This window comes from Urocampus carinirostris, chromosome 1 (genome assembly GCF_059441175.1).
Source record: "Urocampus carinirostris isolate Australia breed hairy pipefish chromosome 1, RoL_Ucar_1.0, whole genome shotgun sequence".
In the NCBI taxonomy this organism is placed as follows: domain Eukaryota; kingdom Metazoa; phylum Chordata; class Actinopteri; order Syngnathiformes; family Syngnathidae; genus Urocampus; species Urocampus carinirostris.
The window spans coordinates 71,436,508-71,454,744 of NC_142349.1; the positions used below are offsets into that span (position 1 = coordinate 71,436,508).

An 18,237-nucleotide genomic window follows, 5' to 3' on the forward strand; every position below is an offset into this window, starting at 1 on the left:
ATGTAGTTTTATGACTATTGACTACACTAGTGAAATGAAATGAGATGATCTGCAATTCTATAGCGCTTTTCAAGTCAATGACTTCCCAAAGCGCTTTACAATGTGCTTCACATTTCCCAATAGCGGCCTTGCAGCCATTTAAGGCGCTAACCTGCTTATTGGGGGTATTAGGGGTTCAGTGTCTTACCCAAGGACACTTCGACATGTAACACGGACGAGCCGGGATTCGAACTGGGATCCCTTGATCCCAAGACGAGCGCTCTACCTCCTGAGCCACTGCAGGGGCTACATGGGGGAATTCAAGGTGAATATGAGATTTGAAATAAAACTGAGAGCATTTATATATTTTTTTAAAAGACACACGTATATATACGCTATTAGAGCGGCACGGCAGCTGGGTGGTCACGGTGCAGAGGTCCAAGGTTTATTTCCAGCTACTGCAGCCTCCCCGTGTGGAGTTTGCATGTTTTAACAATTCATATCTGTGTGAAATATTAGTTCAGGAAAATTACTGCTAATAATATATATATATATATATATATATATATATATATATATCTCATCTCATCTCATCTCATTAGCCGTACCGCTTATCCTCATTAGGGTCGCAGGGGGGCTGGAGCCCATCCCAGCCATCTCCGGGCAGTGGGCAGGGGACACCCTGAACTGGTTGCCAGTCAATCGCAGGGCACACGGGGACAGACAACTCACTCGCTCATTCACACCTAGGGACAATTTGGACCGGCCAATTCACCTGAAATGCATGTTTTTTGGAACGTGGGAGGAAACCGGAGTGCCCGGAGGAAACCCACGCAAGCACGGGGAGAACATACAAACTCCGCACAGGAAGTCTGGAGCTGGATTTGAACCCACGACAGGTTCCCATGATCCACATTCACACTGGACTGGATGATGGGGTTTTTATTACAGTTGCTGCAAATGAATGAGTCACACACAACACGTGGTTAGCTCCTCTGCTGGCTTTCAACACGTTAGCAGCGCGCTCTAGACTGCCCAATACATTTTCTTTACAGTTGAGATACAATACAAGTTCAGAAAATCAACCATGACAATTATTTTTACATCCATTTTAACAAGATACTTTTAACAAGAGATCGTATAGTGGTTTTTTAACGTTTACAATGAATTCAACATATTCTTTTTTAGTCTGAATTTTAACCAACATCATCCTTCTTTAAATATATGAGAAAATAGAAATAATAACAATAACGAGTATAAAAACGGGTACAATTTACCTGCAAATGAATGAGTCACACACAACACGTGGTTAGTTCCTCTGCTGGCTTTCAACACTATAAGGGGAATTAGCATTTTAGCACAACATGCAACGTCCAGCAAAACTAACATAAATGGCGACAGAAAAAAACGAAAATAAATCCAAACAGCTTGACAACATCAATCACATTACTGTGCATGTTGAGAGATTTATCAGCTGTGGTTTTAATGTTTAAATTTTTTTTTTTTGCGGAGCACCAAAAGATCGTGGCTTACCGTAAGCAGCGCGCTGTAGACTGCCAATGGCATCCGCATTCCGGTCACAAGATCAAAAGCCAAACCAAACCTTACTCCATACCAGCAGGTGGGACTGTTTGACTCATCATTGCAGGACACTTACACAAAAACTATACAAACATATTTCAGTGCTTATTTTTCTTCCAATTTAAGTCAGCATTTTTGAAGATAGACAAGAAAAAGGGATAAAGCCTTTTTTTAAAAAAAATAAAGAAGTACAGAAGAAAAAATTAAAAAAAAAGTGGGTGAAAAGGAAAACAAAAATAATCAGAAAAGAAGGGGAAAAGAAAGCCAAAAAGGAAAATGAAGAAAAATAAAAAGGAAAGAAAGAAAAGAAAGGAGTGAAGGAGAAATAAAGACCCAAAAATTCAAACATTTTCTTTCATTTTTCTTTTCCTTTTTTCCTGAGTTATACTTTTTGTCTTATTTCCTTTTTTTCTTTTGCCATTTTTCTTTTTCTTCTTTTTCTTTTCTTTACTTTTTTCATTTTTCTTTCCCATTATTTCATGAGTGTCAGGACTAGAACGGAGACAGGACCCACTTGGGTTTCCACAAGTTTTATTGGGATAAAGAGAAAGCGTTGCGCCCACGATCCGGGGGTTATTGGACGCGGGAAGCAGGTCGCTCTGATACGAAAAAAGGGTCAGTAGCCGGGACAGGAGAGCAAAAACATGGTCGGGGTGGGAAGAGAGTAGTAAGCCGGGAAAGGAGAGTAGACGTGGTCGGGGACAAAAAGAGGTCGAAAGCCGGGACGAGAGAGTAGACGTGGTCAGGATCAAAAAAGGGTCGAAGCCAGGGGACAGACAGGAGCAAAAGACAGGTGGGAGTCAGGGTAAAAAAAAAAAGGCTTGCCTAGTTTTAACTGAGGTTCGCAGACGGACTGACAAAAGGGCACAGATAGGAGTGGGTTTAAATAGGGACAGAGAGCCAATCAGAGGCAGTTGGCGCCAAAGGAGCGGGCACAGGTGAAGCATATTGGTAATCGTGACATTGAGTTTTAACGTTTGTTTCTTTTTTCATTTTTCTCTTTCCTTTTTTCTGTCCTTTTTCCTTTTATCTAGTTCTTAATTCCTTTCTTTTTAAAAGTAATAAGGTTAATTTTGGTCACTTAAAGTCTCCGTGTCTTGACTTCTTGCATTCAGCACTTGTTTCAGTGACACTATCACGACATCTAATGGGAAAATAGTACACACTGTCCCTTTAACTTTCATCTTAAGGCAGGGGCCTCAACCTATCGTCCTGAGGGTCCGCAATTGGTCCCTGGGCCGGGAGTTTAAGATCCCTGATCAAAATAATTGTGCCTTGTCCTGCCATCAGCCTAATCGACTGCTCCCAACCTATCTCCCGCATTGCAGACAAGAAGACGGAGCACCGGGTACCGAAGAAACAAACCATGGCCGACGACCTTCAGTGCAAGCCGGATGGGGCTCCGCACCCTGCCAATACCTTACCCCGAAACTACGCCCCCAACAGTCGAGAGAGTGAACTGGAACACTTGCTGATGCAGCACTCGCAAGTGGAGAGAAAGAAGGAAGCGTTCCTGGAGCACCTGAAACTCAAATATCCCCAACATGCCGCCATCATTTTGGGACATCAAGAACGGATTCGAGATCAGGTAATCTAAAAAAAATTATGTTCATTTGTGTTATCGATTGATAATGTTGGCGTAGACGATCCGTGTCACGCCCCGTGTTCAACTTTGGTGACTGAGTATTCGGACGTAGAAATAACAGAGCTGGAGTGAGCAGTTCAGTTTAGGAAATGAATTCCATCCATCCATCCATTATCTGCACCGCTTATCCTCAGTAGGGTCGCGGGCGTGCTGGAGCCCATCCAAGATGTCTTCGGGCAGTGAACTGGTTGCCAGCCAGTCGTAGGGGACACAATCGAGACAATTCGCTCGCTCATTCACACCTATGGACAATTTGGACCGGCCAATTAACCTTACATGCATGTTTTTGGAATGTGGAAGGAAACCAGAGTACCTGGAGGAAACCCATGCGAGCACAGGGAGTACATACAAACTCTGCACAGGAAGGCTTCTAGCTGGATTTGATCCCATGACCTCAGAACTGCATTAATACATATATACAGATGCTCCCCCACTTACGACCATTGGACTTATGAAAAACGATAGATACGAACTTATTTTTCGGGTTGTCGAAAAATATCCGGACATTGCTGTTAGATTTTGTATCGTGTGCACCTTTTTCCGAGTACAGGACATAAATGTAGTACTTCTTTCCGCCACTAACAGCGTGTGGCGCTGTGAGAGCTCACCCAGCATCCACCCCGAAGAAGAAATCCGGTTTCCTCTTCCGTGTTCGTGTGTAAACATACTATACTGTATCTCCAGCGCGCTAAGAACTTTGACATTTTAATTATTTAATATCTCGTGCATCCATTCAATACGGTCGATGTAAAGTGTAAAGAAGAGGAAAGCCGTTTCATTTGAAAGGATAGTGTAATAAGAAAGCTTGATGCAGTTGAGAAAACGGTCGGATCGCTTTTTTTCCGCAACTTTTAACCACGCAGGAGGAAGTCGCCTAACTCTTGAAGCCCATCTTCCGAAAGTAAGTTCAACTTAACACTATTTATCTTTATAGAGTGTCTTGGGAACCTCCTGCGTGGGTTCAAATCCATCTCCAGACTTCCTGTGCGGAGTTTGTATGTTCTCCCAGTGCTTGCGTGGGTTTCCTCCGGGTACTCCGGTTTCCTCCCACATTCCAAAGACATGCATTTCAGGCGAATTGTCCGGTCCAAATTGTCCCTAGGTGTGAATGAGCGAGCGAGTTGTCTGTCCCCGTGTGCCCTGCGATTGGCTGGCAACCAGTTCAGGGTGTCCCCTGCCCACTGCCCGATGATGGCTGGGATGGGCTCCAGCACCCCCGCGACCCTACTGAGGATAAGCGGTGTAGCTAATGAGATGAGATTATTTTATGAAATGTTTATTTTTTTAGTACAAAACAATACAGGTTATTTATACATAAATATGATTTTATTTACATTTTTTTGTAGCTTGTAGATCAGGGGTGTCAAACTCATTTGAACTCGGGGGCCACACGATAGAACAAACATTCTGTCGGGGGCCGGACTAGTAGATTCCAGAGAAAGAAAAGAGAGAGAGAAAGAAATAAGAGAAAGAGGGAGGGAAAAAGGAGAGAGGGGGCGGAACAAAGAAAGAGAGCGTGAGAAACAAAATAGATAAAAAGAGAAGTCGTGAAAGAGGGGAAAAGAAAGGGAGAGGAAGAAAGAAATCCAAAAAGAAATAGAAAGACAGAAGAAGAGAAAAGAAAGCGCAAAGGGTAGGAAGAGAGAAAGAGAAAAGAGAGAAAAAGGAAAAAAGGAAGTTAGAGCAAAAGAGGTTAAAAGACACAGAGAGAGAAAGAGACAAAGAGCAACAAAGGAAGAGAAAAAGAGGGACACAGAGAGTGAAAGAGACAGAGTGGTAGAAAAGAGGTGGAAAAGAAAGAGAGAGAGGGGGAGAGAGCGTGAGAAACGAAAGATAAAAAGTCGTGAGAGAGGGGCAAAAGAAAGGGAGAGGAAGAAATAAATCCAAAGAGAAATAGAAAGACAGAAGGAGAGAAGAGAGAAAAGAAAGTGCAAAGGGTAGAAAGAGAAAAGGAAAAAAGAAAGTTCGAGCAAAATAAGTAAAAAGACACAAAGAGAGAAAGAGACAAAGAGCAACAAAGGAAAAGAAAAAGAGAGACACAGAGAGTGAAAGAGACAGAGACAGAGAGTGGGAGAAAAGGGGTGGAAAAGAGAGAGAGAGAGAGAGAGAGAGAGAGAGAGAGAGAGAGAGAGAGAGAGAGAGAGAGAGAGAGAGAGAGAGAGAGAGAGAGAGAGAGAGAGAGAGAGAGAGAGAGAGAGAGAAAGAAAGAAAGAAAGAAATACAAGCACAGTGTCTTTGTGAGAGACACCTGGCTTTGGCAACATCAAGTTGACATATTTCAACCTGCAGCTTGTTTTTCTCTTGCGCTTCTCTGAGTGTTGTCTCGCGGGCCGGATTCAATCCCTTAGCGGGCCTGATCTGGCCCACGGGCCGCCTGTTTGACACCTGTGTTGTAGATGAAGAGACGTTCAAATGCCGCTTAGATATGACTCACGGTTGCGTCCTCTGTTGCCGTAACGCGAAATATGACAGTTACGCCGCTCGTCCGACTGGTAGGGCCGGCATTATTTGCCGAGGTGGAGTTTTGTTGTAACAGAGAAGAGGCGGGCTTCCTCAATGCAACAACTCTGGACACACACAGAAACACTGAAGAGCAAGAGATTTTGTTTCAAAGCTATTCTTGGGTTACCTGACGGCTATCCAATGGAATTTAAATCAAACGTGAGGTAAGTTCGGGAAAACGAGAGTTCTGCACGTTTTGCTGACTTGTTTCGTTTAAAAAAAAAATTAAAAAAAAATTATGTTTCGGCCAAGATTGGCCAATCACGATGCAGGTTAACAAGCGTTAAATAATAATTCAGAATGTTCCCTTACAAAATACAAAATAATCTTACACCATATTTTTTCTTTCAAACGTGTTTATTTATGTAGTTCAGGGGTGTCAAACTCATTTTAACTCGGGGGCCACACGTTGGAACTAACATTGTCTCGGGGGCCGGAAGGGTAGATTAGAGAGAAAGAAGAAAAGAGAAAGAAATAAGAGAAAGAGAGGGAGAGAGAAGTATAGACGGTAGGACAAAGAAAGAGAGAAAAAAGCGCAAGAGGGAGAGGGAGAGAGAGAGAGAGAAAGCATTAAATACAAGAGATAAACAGAGAAATGGAAAGAGAGGGGAAAAAAGAGAAATAGAGCAAAAGAGAGAAGTACAGAAAAGAGAAGGAAAGAATGACAGAAGGAAAATGGAAGAGGGAGAGAGAGAAAAGGAAAAAAGGAAGAGAGCAAAAGAAGGTAAAAAGACAGAAAAAGACCAAGAGGAACAAAGAAAGAGAAAAAGAGAGACAGAGAAAGTGAAAGAGAGAAAGAGTGAGAGAAAAAGGGAGGAAGAGAGAGAGAGAAAGAGAGAAAGAAAGAAATACAAGTACAGTGCCTTTGTTCGAGGCACTTGGCTTTGGCAACATCAAGTTGACAGCTCGTTTTTCTCTTGCGCTTCTCTGAGTGTTGTCTCGCGGGCCGGATTCAATCCCTTAACGGGCCTGATCTGGCCCGCGGGCCGCCTGTTTGACACCTGTGATGTAGTTTAACATGTTATATTGTCCATGTGTTTCGGTATATCATAAATATGGTTAATTCACATTTTTTCTTAGATACTGAGTTGCTCGACATGAATGAGGTTTATTATAAAAAAAAGTTCAAAAATGAAGTCGCTTGCACGTTCACTGTAGAAGGATAAAAATACATGCAAATAGAATTAAGTAGAATAATACATTTTCTTATTCAAATTATGAATTCATTTTCTGCATTCAATTATTGTTGGTAATATACTGACAGGGTTGGGTAGGGTTACTTTAACTGGATTACTTTCAATGACTTTTGGATGACTGCAATACCAAATATGCTAATAAAAGACAAAAGAAACTAAATATGAATAAAATAATGACTCACAACACGTGGTAAGCTTTCTCTCCTGGCTTTGATCTCTTTGATCTCCGGCAAAACGAACATCAAATGCGACAGAAACAAAATGAAAATAAATCCAAACAGCTTGCCGTTCCATGTATTCCGTTACTCCCCAAGCCTGCAGAAAATTTAGGAAAACTGGTCGGTAGCCGGGACTGTGCGACCAAGACGTGGTCGGGGTCAGAAACGAGTCGTAAGCCGTGACGGGAGAGCAGACGTGGTCGGGATCAAAAACGAGTCGTAAGTCGGGACGGGAGGGCAGATGTAGTCAGGATCAAAACAGGTTGTAGTGGGAGACAAACAGGAGCAAAAAACGGGACAGCCCTGAGTCAGGGTCGAAAAAGGCTTGCCTAGTATACGCAGAGGTTCGAAGACGGACTGACCACAGGGGATTGACATCAGTACTCAGATTGTGCTCCTGACACGATAGTGGATCTTCTGTAGCGAGCGATGGCGGTGTCAGGGGCGGAAAACTGGTCAGTAGCCGGGACTGTGCGACCAAGACGTGGTCGGGGTCAGAAACGAGTCGTAAGCCGTGACGGGAGAGCAGACGTGGTTGGGCTAAAAAACGGGTCGTAAGTCGGGACGGGAGGCAGATGTAGTCAGGATCAAAACAGGTCGTAGCGGGAGACAAACAGGAGCAAAAAACGGGACAGGCCTGAGTCAGGGTCGAAAAAGGCTTGCCCAGTATACGCAGAGATTCGAAGACGGACTGACCACAGGGGATTGACATCAGTACTCAGATTGTGCTCCTGACACGATAGTGGATCTTCTGTAGCGAGCGATGGCGGTGTCAGGGGCGGAAAACTGGTCAGTAGCCGGGACTGGGCGACCAAGACGTGGTCGGGGTCAGAAACGAGTCGTAAGCCGTGACGGGAGAGCAGACGTGGTCGGGATCAAAAACGGGTCGTAAGTCAGGACGGGAGAGCAGATGTAATCAGGATCAAAACAGGTCGTAGCGGGAGACAAACAGGAGCAAAAAACGGGACAGCCCTGAGTCAGGGTTGAAAAAGGCTTGCCTAGTATACGCAGAGATTCAAAGACGGACTGACCACAGGGGATTGACATCAGTAATCATGACAGTGGTACAACCGCAGTGCTACCACGCCTGTACGACAAAAAAGGATCGGACGTCAAAGACACAGGGTTATCAATGGTGACATTTTGAAAAGTATGAGAAAACAAAACAGAATGCACACCAAATCGTCAATCGTCTTATCAATCTTCGCCTCGGTGTTAGACACAAATAACAGCGTGCATACATAATTGCAGTTCTCTTTGACACCAGGAGTGTCACTTGGAACATTTCTGTAAGACACCGGGTTACGATAAAACACAAAGACAAATATCAAAGACAAATAGAGACTCGGGAGCAAAAAAAACATTGAGGTGGGGGACCTTTCACTTGAGCTAAATCAATGTTTGGTTTAAAGACGTTTTGTTGATACTGTACTTGTATAGCTGCTCGTGTCGGAAGATTCCACAGGGGTTGTAGAGCACGTGTTGCGAGTATCGTTAGTTGGGCTTGTCACAGAGACAACGTTCTCTAACAAGAAACACATATCTCGGAGACAAGATAAACCATTTTTGATACAGGGTGTTCCAGAAGTTTTGGGTTAATCGTAAGTCCCCATATCTCCTTAACTAAGAATGGTTGTAAGCAATAAGTTGTGCCATTTTAAAGCTAATTGTCACGGTTGCCATGGCGCCCAATTGGACCCACCCATGGGGCGCCAGCGGCGGCTCGTTAACAGATTGGCTTTCTGTCGATTTTAAGCTCAGCGCTGTCACGCTTCCTTTGTCATTCCGTCAACGAACTTCTGGTATTCCCTGTCCGGTATTGTTCCCGTTTTTTTTTGTCCTGTATAATATCGGTTTCCAGTTTCGTTCCCGTCTATTTTTTTCCTGTTTATTGTGTAATAATAGTCTGTGGTTTGTAATAATCTGTGCTCTGTGCAGCTCTTTGAGACTCCTTGTGATTAAGGGCTGTACTCATAAATATTACTTGACTTGACTGAGCTTTTTGAGTTTTTCCTTGCCCTCTTGTAGGTTTTAGATCAGGGGATGGTGTCGTAGTCGTCTGTGGTTTGCAATAATGTGCGGTCTGTGCAGCTCTTTGAGACTCCTTGATATTAAGGGCTATACTAATAAATATGACTTGACTGAGCTTTTTGAGTTTTTCTTTGCCCTCATGTAGGTTTAAGATCAGGGTATTGTGTCATAATAGTCTGTAGTTTGCAATAATCTGTCGTCTATGCTGCCCTTTGAGACTCTTTGTGATCAAGGGCGTCACAAATAAACATGACGCGACTTGAGGTTTTTGAGTTGTTCCTTTCCCTCATGTAGGTTTAAGATCAGGGGATGGTTTCATAATAGTCAGTGGTTTGCAATAATCTGTGGTCTGTGCAGCTCTTTGAGACTCCTTGTGATTAAGGGCTATACTAATAAATAGGACGTGACTTGACTGAGCTTCTTGAGTTTTTCCTTGCCCTCCTGTAGGTTTTAGATCAGGGGATAGTGTAATAACAGTCTGTGGTTTGCAATAATATGTGGTCTGTGCAGCTCTTTGAGACTCCTTGTAATTAACGGCTATACTAATAAATAGGACTTGACTTGACTGAGCTTTTTGAGTTTTTCCTTGCCCTCATGTAGGTTTTAGATCAGGGAATGGTCTCATAATTGTCTGTCGTTTGCGATAATCTGTGGTCTGTGCAGCCCTTTGAGACTCCTTGTGATTAAGGGCGTCACAAATAAACATGACTTGACTGAGCTTTTTGGGTTTTTCCTTGCCCTAATGTAGGTTTTAGATTAGGGTATTGTGTCATAATAGTCTGTAGTTTGCAATAATCTGTCGTCTGTGCAGCCCTTTGAGACTATTTTTGATTAAGGGCGTCACAAATAAACATGATTTGACTTGAGGTTTTTGAGTTTTTCCTTGCCCTCATGTAGGTTTTAGATCAGGGGATGGTGTCATAATAGTCTGTGGTTTGCAATAATCCGTGGTCTGTGCAGCTCTTTGAGACTCCTTGTGATGAAGGGCTATACTAATAAATGGGACGTGACTTGTCTGAGCTTTTTGAGTTTGTCCTTGCCCTCATGTAGGTTTTAGATCAGGGGATGGTGTCATAATAGTCTGTGGTTTCCAATAATCTGTGGTCTGTGCAGCTCTTTGAGACTCCTTCTGATTAAGGGCTATACTATGAATAGCACTTGACTTGACTGAGGTTTTTGAGTTGTTCCTTTCCCTCATGTAGGTTTTAGATCAGGGGATTTGACTTGACTTGATGTTCTTAGATTTTTCTCATCTCTGAGAAGATGTTTGCTCGATGTCCACCATTTTAGGTAGCAGCAAAATTGATCTAATTCCAGCGGGTTAAAACCGCACCGTGGGCATCATGCCCAAACACGAAGTTCACAATTGTTGGAGTCATCCGATGTGACAGCTGTCTTGCATTTGATTCGAAAACGTCTTGGCAGGTATTTATTCCTAGATGCGTGTTTCCAGCTGAATGTAGAAATGGATGCAGGTTTTAACATAGTTGTTTTGTGGTGGAGACGGAACAGAGTCAGCTGTTTTCAAGGTAAGAAGTCAGGTGGGCATAACCTTGATGAGAAAGGAAACTGAGGACGCTGCACTATTTTTTGTTTTTGTTTTGGTTATGATTACTGACTAGCATCACTTTTGCCCGCTCATTTGGCGCCAGACGCTGCGGGCTACCTGATTGGTTCCCTGTCGCTTTTTAAGCCCAGTCCTGTCAATCTCCGGTTGTCAGTCCATCAGCGAACCTCTGTTGTTACAAGGCAAGCATTTTGATCCTGATTTCCGCCTGTGCTGTTTTTTTGGTTCCTGTCCCGACTATCGACCTGTTTTTTCCGTCCCCGACACCGCCATCTCCCGCTCCGGAAGATCCCCTTCCTATTTGGATCAATATCCCATTTTTTGAGCGGTTTACGACCCGTTTTTAATCCCGACCACGTTTTTGCTCTCCTGTCCCGACTATCGACCTGTTTTTTCCGTCCCTGACACCGCCATCTCCCGCTACGGAAGATGCCCTTCCTATTTGGATCAATATCCCATTTTTTGAGCGGTTTACGACCCATTTTTAATCCCGACCACGTTTTTGCTCTCCTGTCCCGGCTATCGACCTGTTTTTTCCGTCCCCGACACCGCCATCCCTCGCTACGGAAGATCCCCTTCCTATTTGGATCAATATCCGATTTTTTGAGCGGTTTACGACCCGTTTTTAATCCCGACCACGTTTTTGCTCTCCTGTCCCGACTATTGACCTGTTTTTTCCGTCCCTGACACCGCCATCCCTTGCTACGGAAGATCCCCTTCCTATTTGGATCAATATCCGATTTTTTTGAGCGGTTTACGACCCGTTTTTAATCCCCACCACGTTTTTGCTCTCCTGTCCCGACTATCGACCTGTTTTTTCCGTCCCTGACACCGCCATCCCTCGCTACGGAAGATCCCATTCCTATTTGGATCAATATCCGATTTTGTGAGCGGCTTACGACCCGTTTTTAATCCCGACCACATTTTTGCTCTCTTGTCCCAACTATCGACCTGTTTTTACTGTCCCCGACACCGCCATCTCCCGCTCCGGAAGATCTCCTTCCTATTTGAATCAATATCCGATTTTGTGAGCGGATTACGACCCGTTTTTAGTCCCGACCACGTTTTTGCTCTCCTGTCCCGACTATCGACCTGTTTTTTCCGTCCCTGACACCGCCATCCCTTGCTACGGAAGAACCCCTTCCTATTTGGATCAATGTCTGTTGTTACAAGGCAAGCATTTTGATCCTGATTTCCGCCTGTCCTGTTTTTGCACCCGTTTTTCAACCGGTCCAATCCTGATCACCCCGTATGTCTCCAGCTACGACCTGTCTTTGATTCCGACCACGTCTGCGCTCCCGTCCCAGCTTACGAACCGTTTTTCCGTCCCTGACACCGCCATCGCTCGTTACAGAAGATCCACTTCCGTGTTCGGATCACAATCCGAGACCCAGAGCGACTTGCTACCCGTGCCCAGCGAACACCGGATCGTGGGCACAGCCCTTCCTCTATCGTTCAATAAAACTTGTGGTAAATGCTACGCAATTGGGTCCTGTTTCCGTTCTGGTCCTGACACAAACACTCAACCACATGGCACCTGCTAAATTTACATTAATACAAAGTTTATGTTTTTAACTCACAAAGAAACAATGAGGAAACCACCAACAAAATTTTTTGTTAAATGATTAAATTTCCTTGTAGGAAAAGTCGCAATTTTAGAAAAATTAGCGCATTTAACCGCATCTTAACCAAACACCGGTCATGATTACTGACTAGCATCACCTGTGCTCGCTCATTTGGCGCCAGCCGCTGCGGGGTACCTGATTGGTTCCCTGTCGCTTTTTAAGCCCAGTCCTGTCACTCTCCGGTTGTCAGTCCGTCAGCGAACCTCTGTTGTTACAAGGCAACCCATTTTCGACCCTGACTCCCGCCTGTCCCGTTTTTGCACCCGTATTTCCACCTGTCCATTTCTGATCTCCCCTGTCTCCGGCGACGACCCGTTTTTGATTCCCACCACGTCTGCGCTCCCGTCCCGGTTAATATTCCATGGACGTTTTTGAGTGAAGAACCCACAGGGGGTTATTTGTCTGTTATCCATTTCATGAAAAGTCTTATTATTAATTTTCTGATTTAATTTTTGTAAAGAACTCAGAAGAACTAGATTGTGGCTTTCTGGAAAACAATTCACGATTAATGAAATTGGCCACTCACCAGAGAAGGGAAAAGTAATAATTCTCGCGGGAAAAAAGTTTATCTACATAGTCTATCTTGTTGTGAGTAAATAGGCGCAGCGTTGTGTTTGTATATGGATTATTATCGCTCCAATAGGGAAAATAGCAGTCATTAATAAGAGGAGCAGTTGGTTGAGGTTGACAGGTATGATATAATCATTTATTTCCTGCGAAAATGGCATTATTGATATTTTTCGATTTTTTTTCATCAACTTTTTGCTATTTTCGATATTATTGATATTCGAAATTCCATAATTTCCACGTTATATCATGCGATAATGTCCTTATACTTATATAGCTATGTTAAAGTAATCGCGTAGTGCTAGGGCGAACACTGACCCAGTTAACCAATTATTTTCTGTCCCGTCCCCCCTCGGAAGAAGAAATCCTCTCGCGCCAACCCTAGAAGTCTGTCTCCTTGTACACGATGCTCATACTTTGTACTATTAAAAGCCGGCTTTTGGCTCCCAAGCGGCTCTTAAGACAGCATGCTACTTTAATGCATATATTACCAATTATTTTGTAACATTATGGACAAAATGACTTAAAAAGAGGGAAAATACAGCCCAAAAAGAAAAAAAGTCCACAATAAAAAGAAACAGGAGAAGAAAAAACATAATGAAAAGGAAAGAAAAGAGGAAAAAGAAGAAAAAGAAGAAATAAAGCAAGAAAAAACAAGTAAAAGGATAGGAAAAAGGAAATAAATATAGCAGACGAAAATGGAAAAATGAAAAAGCAAGAAAAATGAAGTAAAAAGATTTAAAAAAAATGACAAAAGAGAAATATTAAAGGGGGAAATGTCACAGTTGCCATGGCGCCCAATCGGCCCGCCCGTGTGGCGCCAGCTGCGGCTCGTTGACAGATTGGCTTTCTGTCTATTTAAGCTTAATGCTCTCACTCTTCATTTGTCCGTCCGTCAAGGAACCTCTGTCCCGCAAGACGTGGGTTTTTATCTCGGTCCTGTTTTCCCGTTGGTATTTCCTGTCCGGTATTGTTCCCGTCTACTTTGTCCTGTTTAATTTTGATATCCTGTTTTGATATCCGTCCTGTCTGTCCCATTGTTTAATCTCAGTTTCCAGTTTCGTTCCCGTCTAGTTTGTCCTGTTTATTTTCTATATCCTGTTTTGATATCAATCCTGTCCGTCAGGTATCGACCCATCTGTCCGATATCTGCTCGGGCAATTGGTATCGATCTCGTCTGTCTCTGTCCTCCTATCATTCCGCGCCAGACCGCTGCCTAACGTGCATGACTCCCCATTTCCCGTAAAATAAAAGGCTTGTGTGAGAAACGTCACGCATTTGGGTCCTGATCCTATTCCAGTTCAGCAAATCGAGAATGACTGTCCGGTATTGTTCCCGTTTATTCTGTCCTGTTAAATTTCTATATCCTGTTTCATCATCTATCCCGTCTGTCCCGTCCAGTCCGGTATCGACCTCGTCTGTCCGATATCAACTCGGGCAATTGGTATCAATCTCGTCGGCCTCTGGCTTCCTATCATCGCGTCCGACCGCTGCCTAACGTGCATGACTCCCCATTTCCCGTAAAATAAAAGGCTTGTGTGAGAAACGTCACGCGTTTGGGTCCTGCTCCTGCTCCGGTTCATGACAGGAAATCGAGAATATAATTAGAAAAAGCACTAAAACAGAAAAAGAAGAAAAACTAAAACAAAAATGAAAAAGGCTTTATATTTTTTAAATCCATTATCCTCCTGATTTATAATAGCATTTATTTCTTTTTTCACAATCCCAATTGTTCATTTGCACTACGATATTTCACCAATACTGTTTTTGTCTTTGTTCCATCTAGTTGAGGACACCTCGACTTCCCGAGAGTAGTGCTTGCGAAGGCGTTCTGGCAGCAGAGAACATGTGTGACGGAGAATCACTCGCCATGACGGTTCCTTTTTCCAGGGGATGTAAATCCCGATCCAGTCTTCCCATTGGACGGTCCAGCGGTCAAGCCAGAGAGCCAACCGGTATGTTGATACTCGCAAAACGATTGGATGTCTCATATTCTGGACATAGCTGGAGCCAATCCCAGGTTATTTGTCACGATCTGGAGCGTTACCTTCCCCATGAGGGCCCCGATCATAAGAAGTTGCAAAAAACTCTTGGTGAGACACTCCATATCCATATCCAATTTCATGTCTGACCACCAGGGTTGGGTAGGGTTACTTTAACTTGATTACTTTCAATTACTTTTGGATTACTCCAATATCAAATATGCTAATAAAAGACAAAAGAAACTAAATATGAATAAAATGATGACTCACAACACGTGGTAAGCTTTCTCTCCTGGCTTTGATCTCTTTGATCACCGGCAAAACTAACATCAAATGCGACCAGGGTGGGTATGGTTACTTTAACTTGATTACTTTCAATTACTTTTGGATGACTCCAATATCAAATATGCTAATAAAAGACAAAAGAAACTAAATATGAATAAAATGATGACTTACAATACGTGGTAAGCTTTCTCTCCTGGCTTTGATCGCTTTGATCACCGGCAAAACTAACATCAAATGCGACCAGGGTGGGTAGGGTTACTTTAACTTGATTACTTTCAATGACTTTTGGATTACTCCAATATCAAATATGCTAATAAAAGACAAAAGAAACTAAATATGAATAAAATGATGACTCACAACACGTGGTAAGCTTTCTCTCCTGGCTTTGATTTCTTTGATCTCCGGCAAAACTTAATGCGACAGAAACAAAATGAAAATCAATCCAAACAGCTTGCCAACATCATTTTTGCCGTTCCATGTGTTCCGTTACTCCCCAAGCCTGCACAAAATGTAGTCTTTTTATTCATATTTAGTCTCTTTTGTCTTTTATTAGCAGATTTGGTATTGGAGTAATCGAAAAGTCATTGAAAGTAATCCAGTTAAAGTAACCCTACTCAACCCTGGTTATTAGATAGTAATACGCCAAGCAAAAACTAGTCAAAGCAACCTAGCGGGTCAGCTCATGACTTCTAAAGTCCTACTGGTTAGCGCATGTGCGGCACAGTTCAAGTCATGGGAACCTCCTGCGTGGGTTCAAATCCAGCTCCAGACTTCCTGTGCGGAGTTTGTATGTTCTCCCCGTGCTTGCGTGGGTTTCCTCCAGGCACATTCCAAAAACATTCATTTTAGGTGAATTGGCCGGTCCAAATTGTCCCTAGGTGCGAATGAGCGAGTGAGTTGTCTGTCCCCGTGTGCCCTGCGATTGGCTGGCAACCAGTTCAGGGTGTCCCCTGCCCACTGCCCGACGATTGCTGGGATGGGCTCCAGCACCCCCGCGACCCTACTGAGGATAAGCGGTGCAGCTAATGAGATAAGATGAGATCACGAATCTTTTGTTCTTTTAGGAATTTGAAAACAAAGTTCCGAATTTCCTTTCCAGGTGTGCTGTACCTCCAATACGGAGACGAGACGAAACAGATCCGTTTGCCGACAGAGATCAGCAGCGAGGACACGCTGCGAGCTCTCTTCGTTACCGCTTTTCCTCAGCAGCTCACCATGAAGAAGCTTCAATCACCCAACATGGCCATTTACATCAAAGACACGCGTCGCAATGTTTACTTTGACCTGGAGGACATCCGGTGAGGACAGGTGTATGTTGTTTGGCTACGTTGTTGTCGTTTATGGTTTTTCCTATGTTACTACTATGTTGTTACTATGTTATTACCAGGTTCATTATTGGAATAGACTCTCAACCACTAAGAAATAATTTGACTAGAAAATCACAATGACCCAGCACTTATTAGCTATTTTCAGAACATGTGTGTAGAGCTGTCCTTAAGGGGCCGCCTGGTGGCCGCGACCACATTGTGGAGACCCCTAGGTTTAGATCAGCGGTGTCAAACTCATTTTAACTCGGGGGCCACACGTTGGAACTAACATTGTCTCGGGGGCCGGAAGGGTAGATTAGAGAGAAAGAAGAAAAGAGAAAGAAATAAGAGAAAGAGAGGGAGAGAGAAGTATAGACGGTAGGACAAAGAAAGAGAGAAAAAAGCGCAAGAGGGAGAGGGAGAGAGAGAGAGAGAAAGCATTAAATACAAGAGATAAACAGAGAAATGGAAAGAGAGGGGAAAAAAGAGAAATAGAGCAAAAGAGAGAAGTACAGAAAAGAGAAGGAAAGAATGACAGAAGGAAAATGGAAGAGGGAGAGAGAGAAAAGGAAAAAAGGAAGAAAGCAAAAGAAGGTAAAAAGACAGAAAAAGACCAAGAGGAACAAAGAAAGAGAAAAAGAGAGACAGAGAAAGTGAAAGAGAGAAAGAGTGAGAGAAAAAGGGAGGAAGAGAGAGAGAGAAAGAGAGAAAGAAATAAATACAAGTACAGTGCCTTTGTTCGAGGCACTTGGCTTTGGCAACATCAAGTTGACAGCTCGTTTTTCTCTTGCGCTTCTCTGAGTGTTGTCTCGCGGGCCGGATTCAATCCCTTAGCGGGCCTGATCTGGCCCGCGGGCCGCCTGTTTGTCACCTGTGGTTTAGATCATATACAAGAGGAATCACTTTTGTGGTGCCCCCTAGAGACAGCATTGCAAGGTGAGACGTGTACCAGCTCCTGGTTCCGGTCTCCTTGGAGGGGCGGACCCCCTGTGGTGGAGTTGTCACGGCAGCTGCAAGCTAACGCCCCCTCCCGAAGCTCACTTTCTCCAGTATCAGTCAGATACCATATCTATGTAAATGGTAAATGGTCTGCATTGATATAGCGCTTTTCAAGTCAATGAAAACCTCCCAAAGCGCTTTACAATGTACTTCACACTTACCATATCGATGTGATTGACTTAAAACACCATATTCACTTCACATGTCTTAACATTGTTTGATCATTTTCTGACGTCGCAAAAGAGGGTTCTGAGCAAACGTTGAATACTCTACAATTAATATAAAATAGTTTACCGAGGTCAATAATAAATTACAGGGAATTTTTGTTTATTTTATGATTCACAAGAACCATTGAGTGTCACGGTTGCCATGGCGCCCAATTGGCCCGGCCCGTGTGGCACCAGCTGCGGCTCATTAACTGATTGGCTGTCCGTCTTTTTAGGCTCAGTGTGCTCCCTCTTCCTTTGTCAGTCTGTCAACGAACCTCTGCCCCGCAAGACGTGGGTTTTGACTCGGTCCTGTTTTCCTGTTGGTATTCTCTGTCCAGTATTGTGCCTGTTTATTTTTATCCTCTTTAATATCAGTTTCCAGTTCGTTCTCGTCTATTTTTGTCCTGTATATTATTCTCTCCAGTTTCCGTTCCCATCTGGTTTGTCTTGTTTATTTTTCTATATACAGTTTCATTATCTATCTTGTCTGTCCCGTCCAGTCCAATATCGACCCCATCCGTCCGATATCAACTCGGGCAACTGG

The 18,237-nt window shown here is 43.5% G+C and overlaps 1 protein-coding gene across 1 annotated transcript in view; it reads left to right on the forward strand.

Moving 5' to 3' along the window:
• Positions 1-18,237, forward strand: part of LOC148376726 (sickle tail protein homolog) — a 121,964-nt gene that overhangs the window by 27,315 nt on the left and 76,412 nt on the right. Inside the window, exons 2-4 of the mRNA XM_088326582.1 lie at positions 2,889-3,148; positions 14,698-14,866; positions 16,278-16,476. Coding sequence (XP_088182708.1) covers positions 2,889-3,148; positions 14,698-14,866; positions 16,278-16,476 — 628 coding nt within the window. The remainder of the gene's footprint in view (positions 1-2,888; positions 3,149-14,697; positions 14,867-16,277; positions 16,477-18,237) is intronic.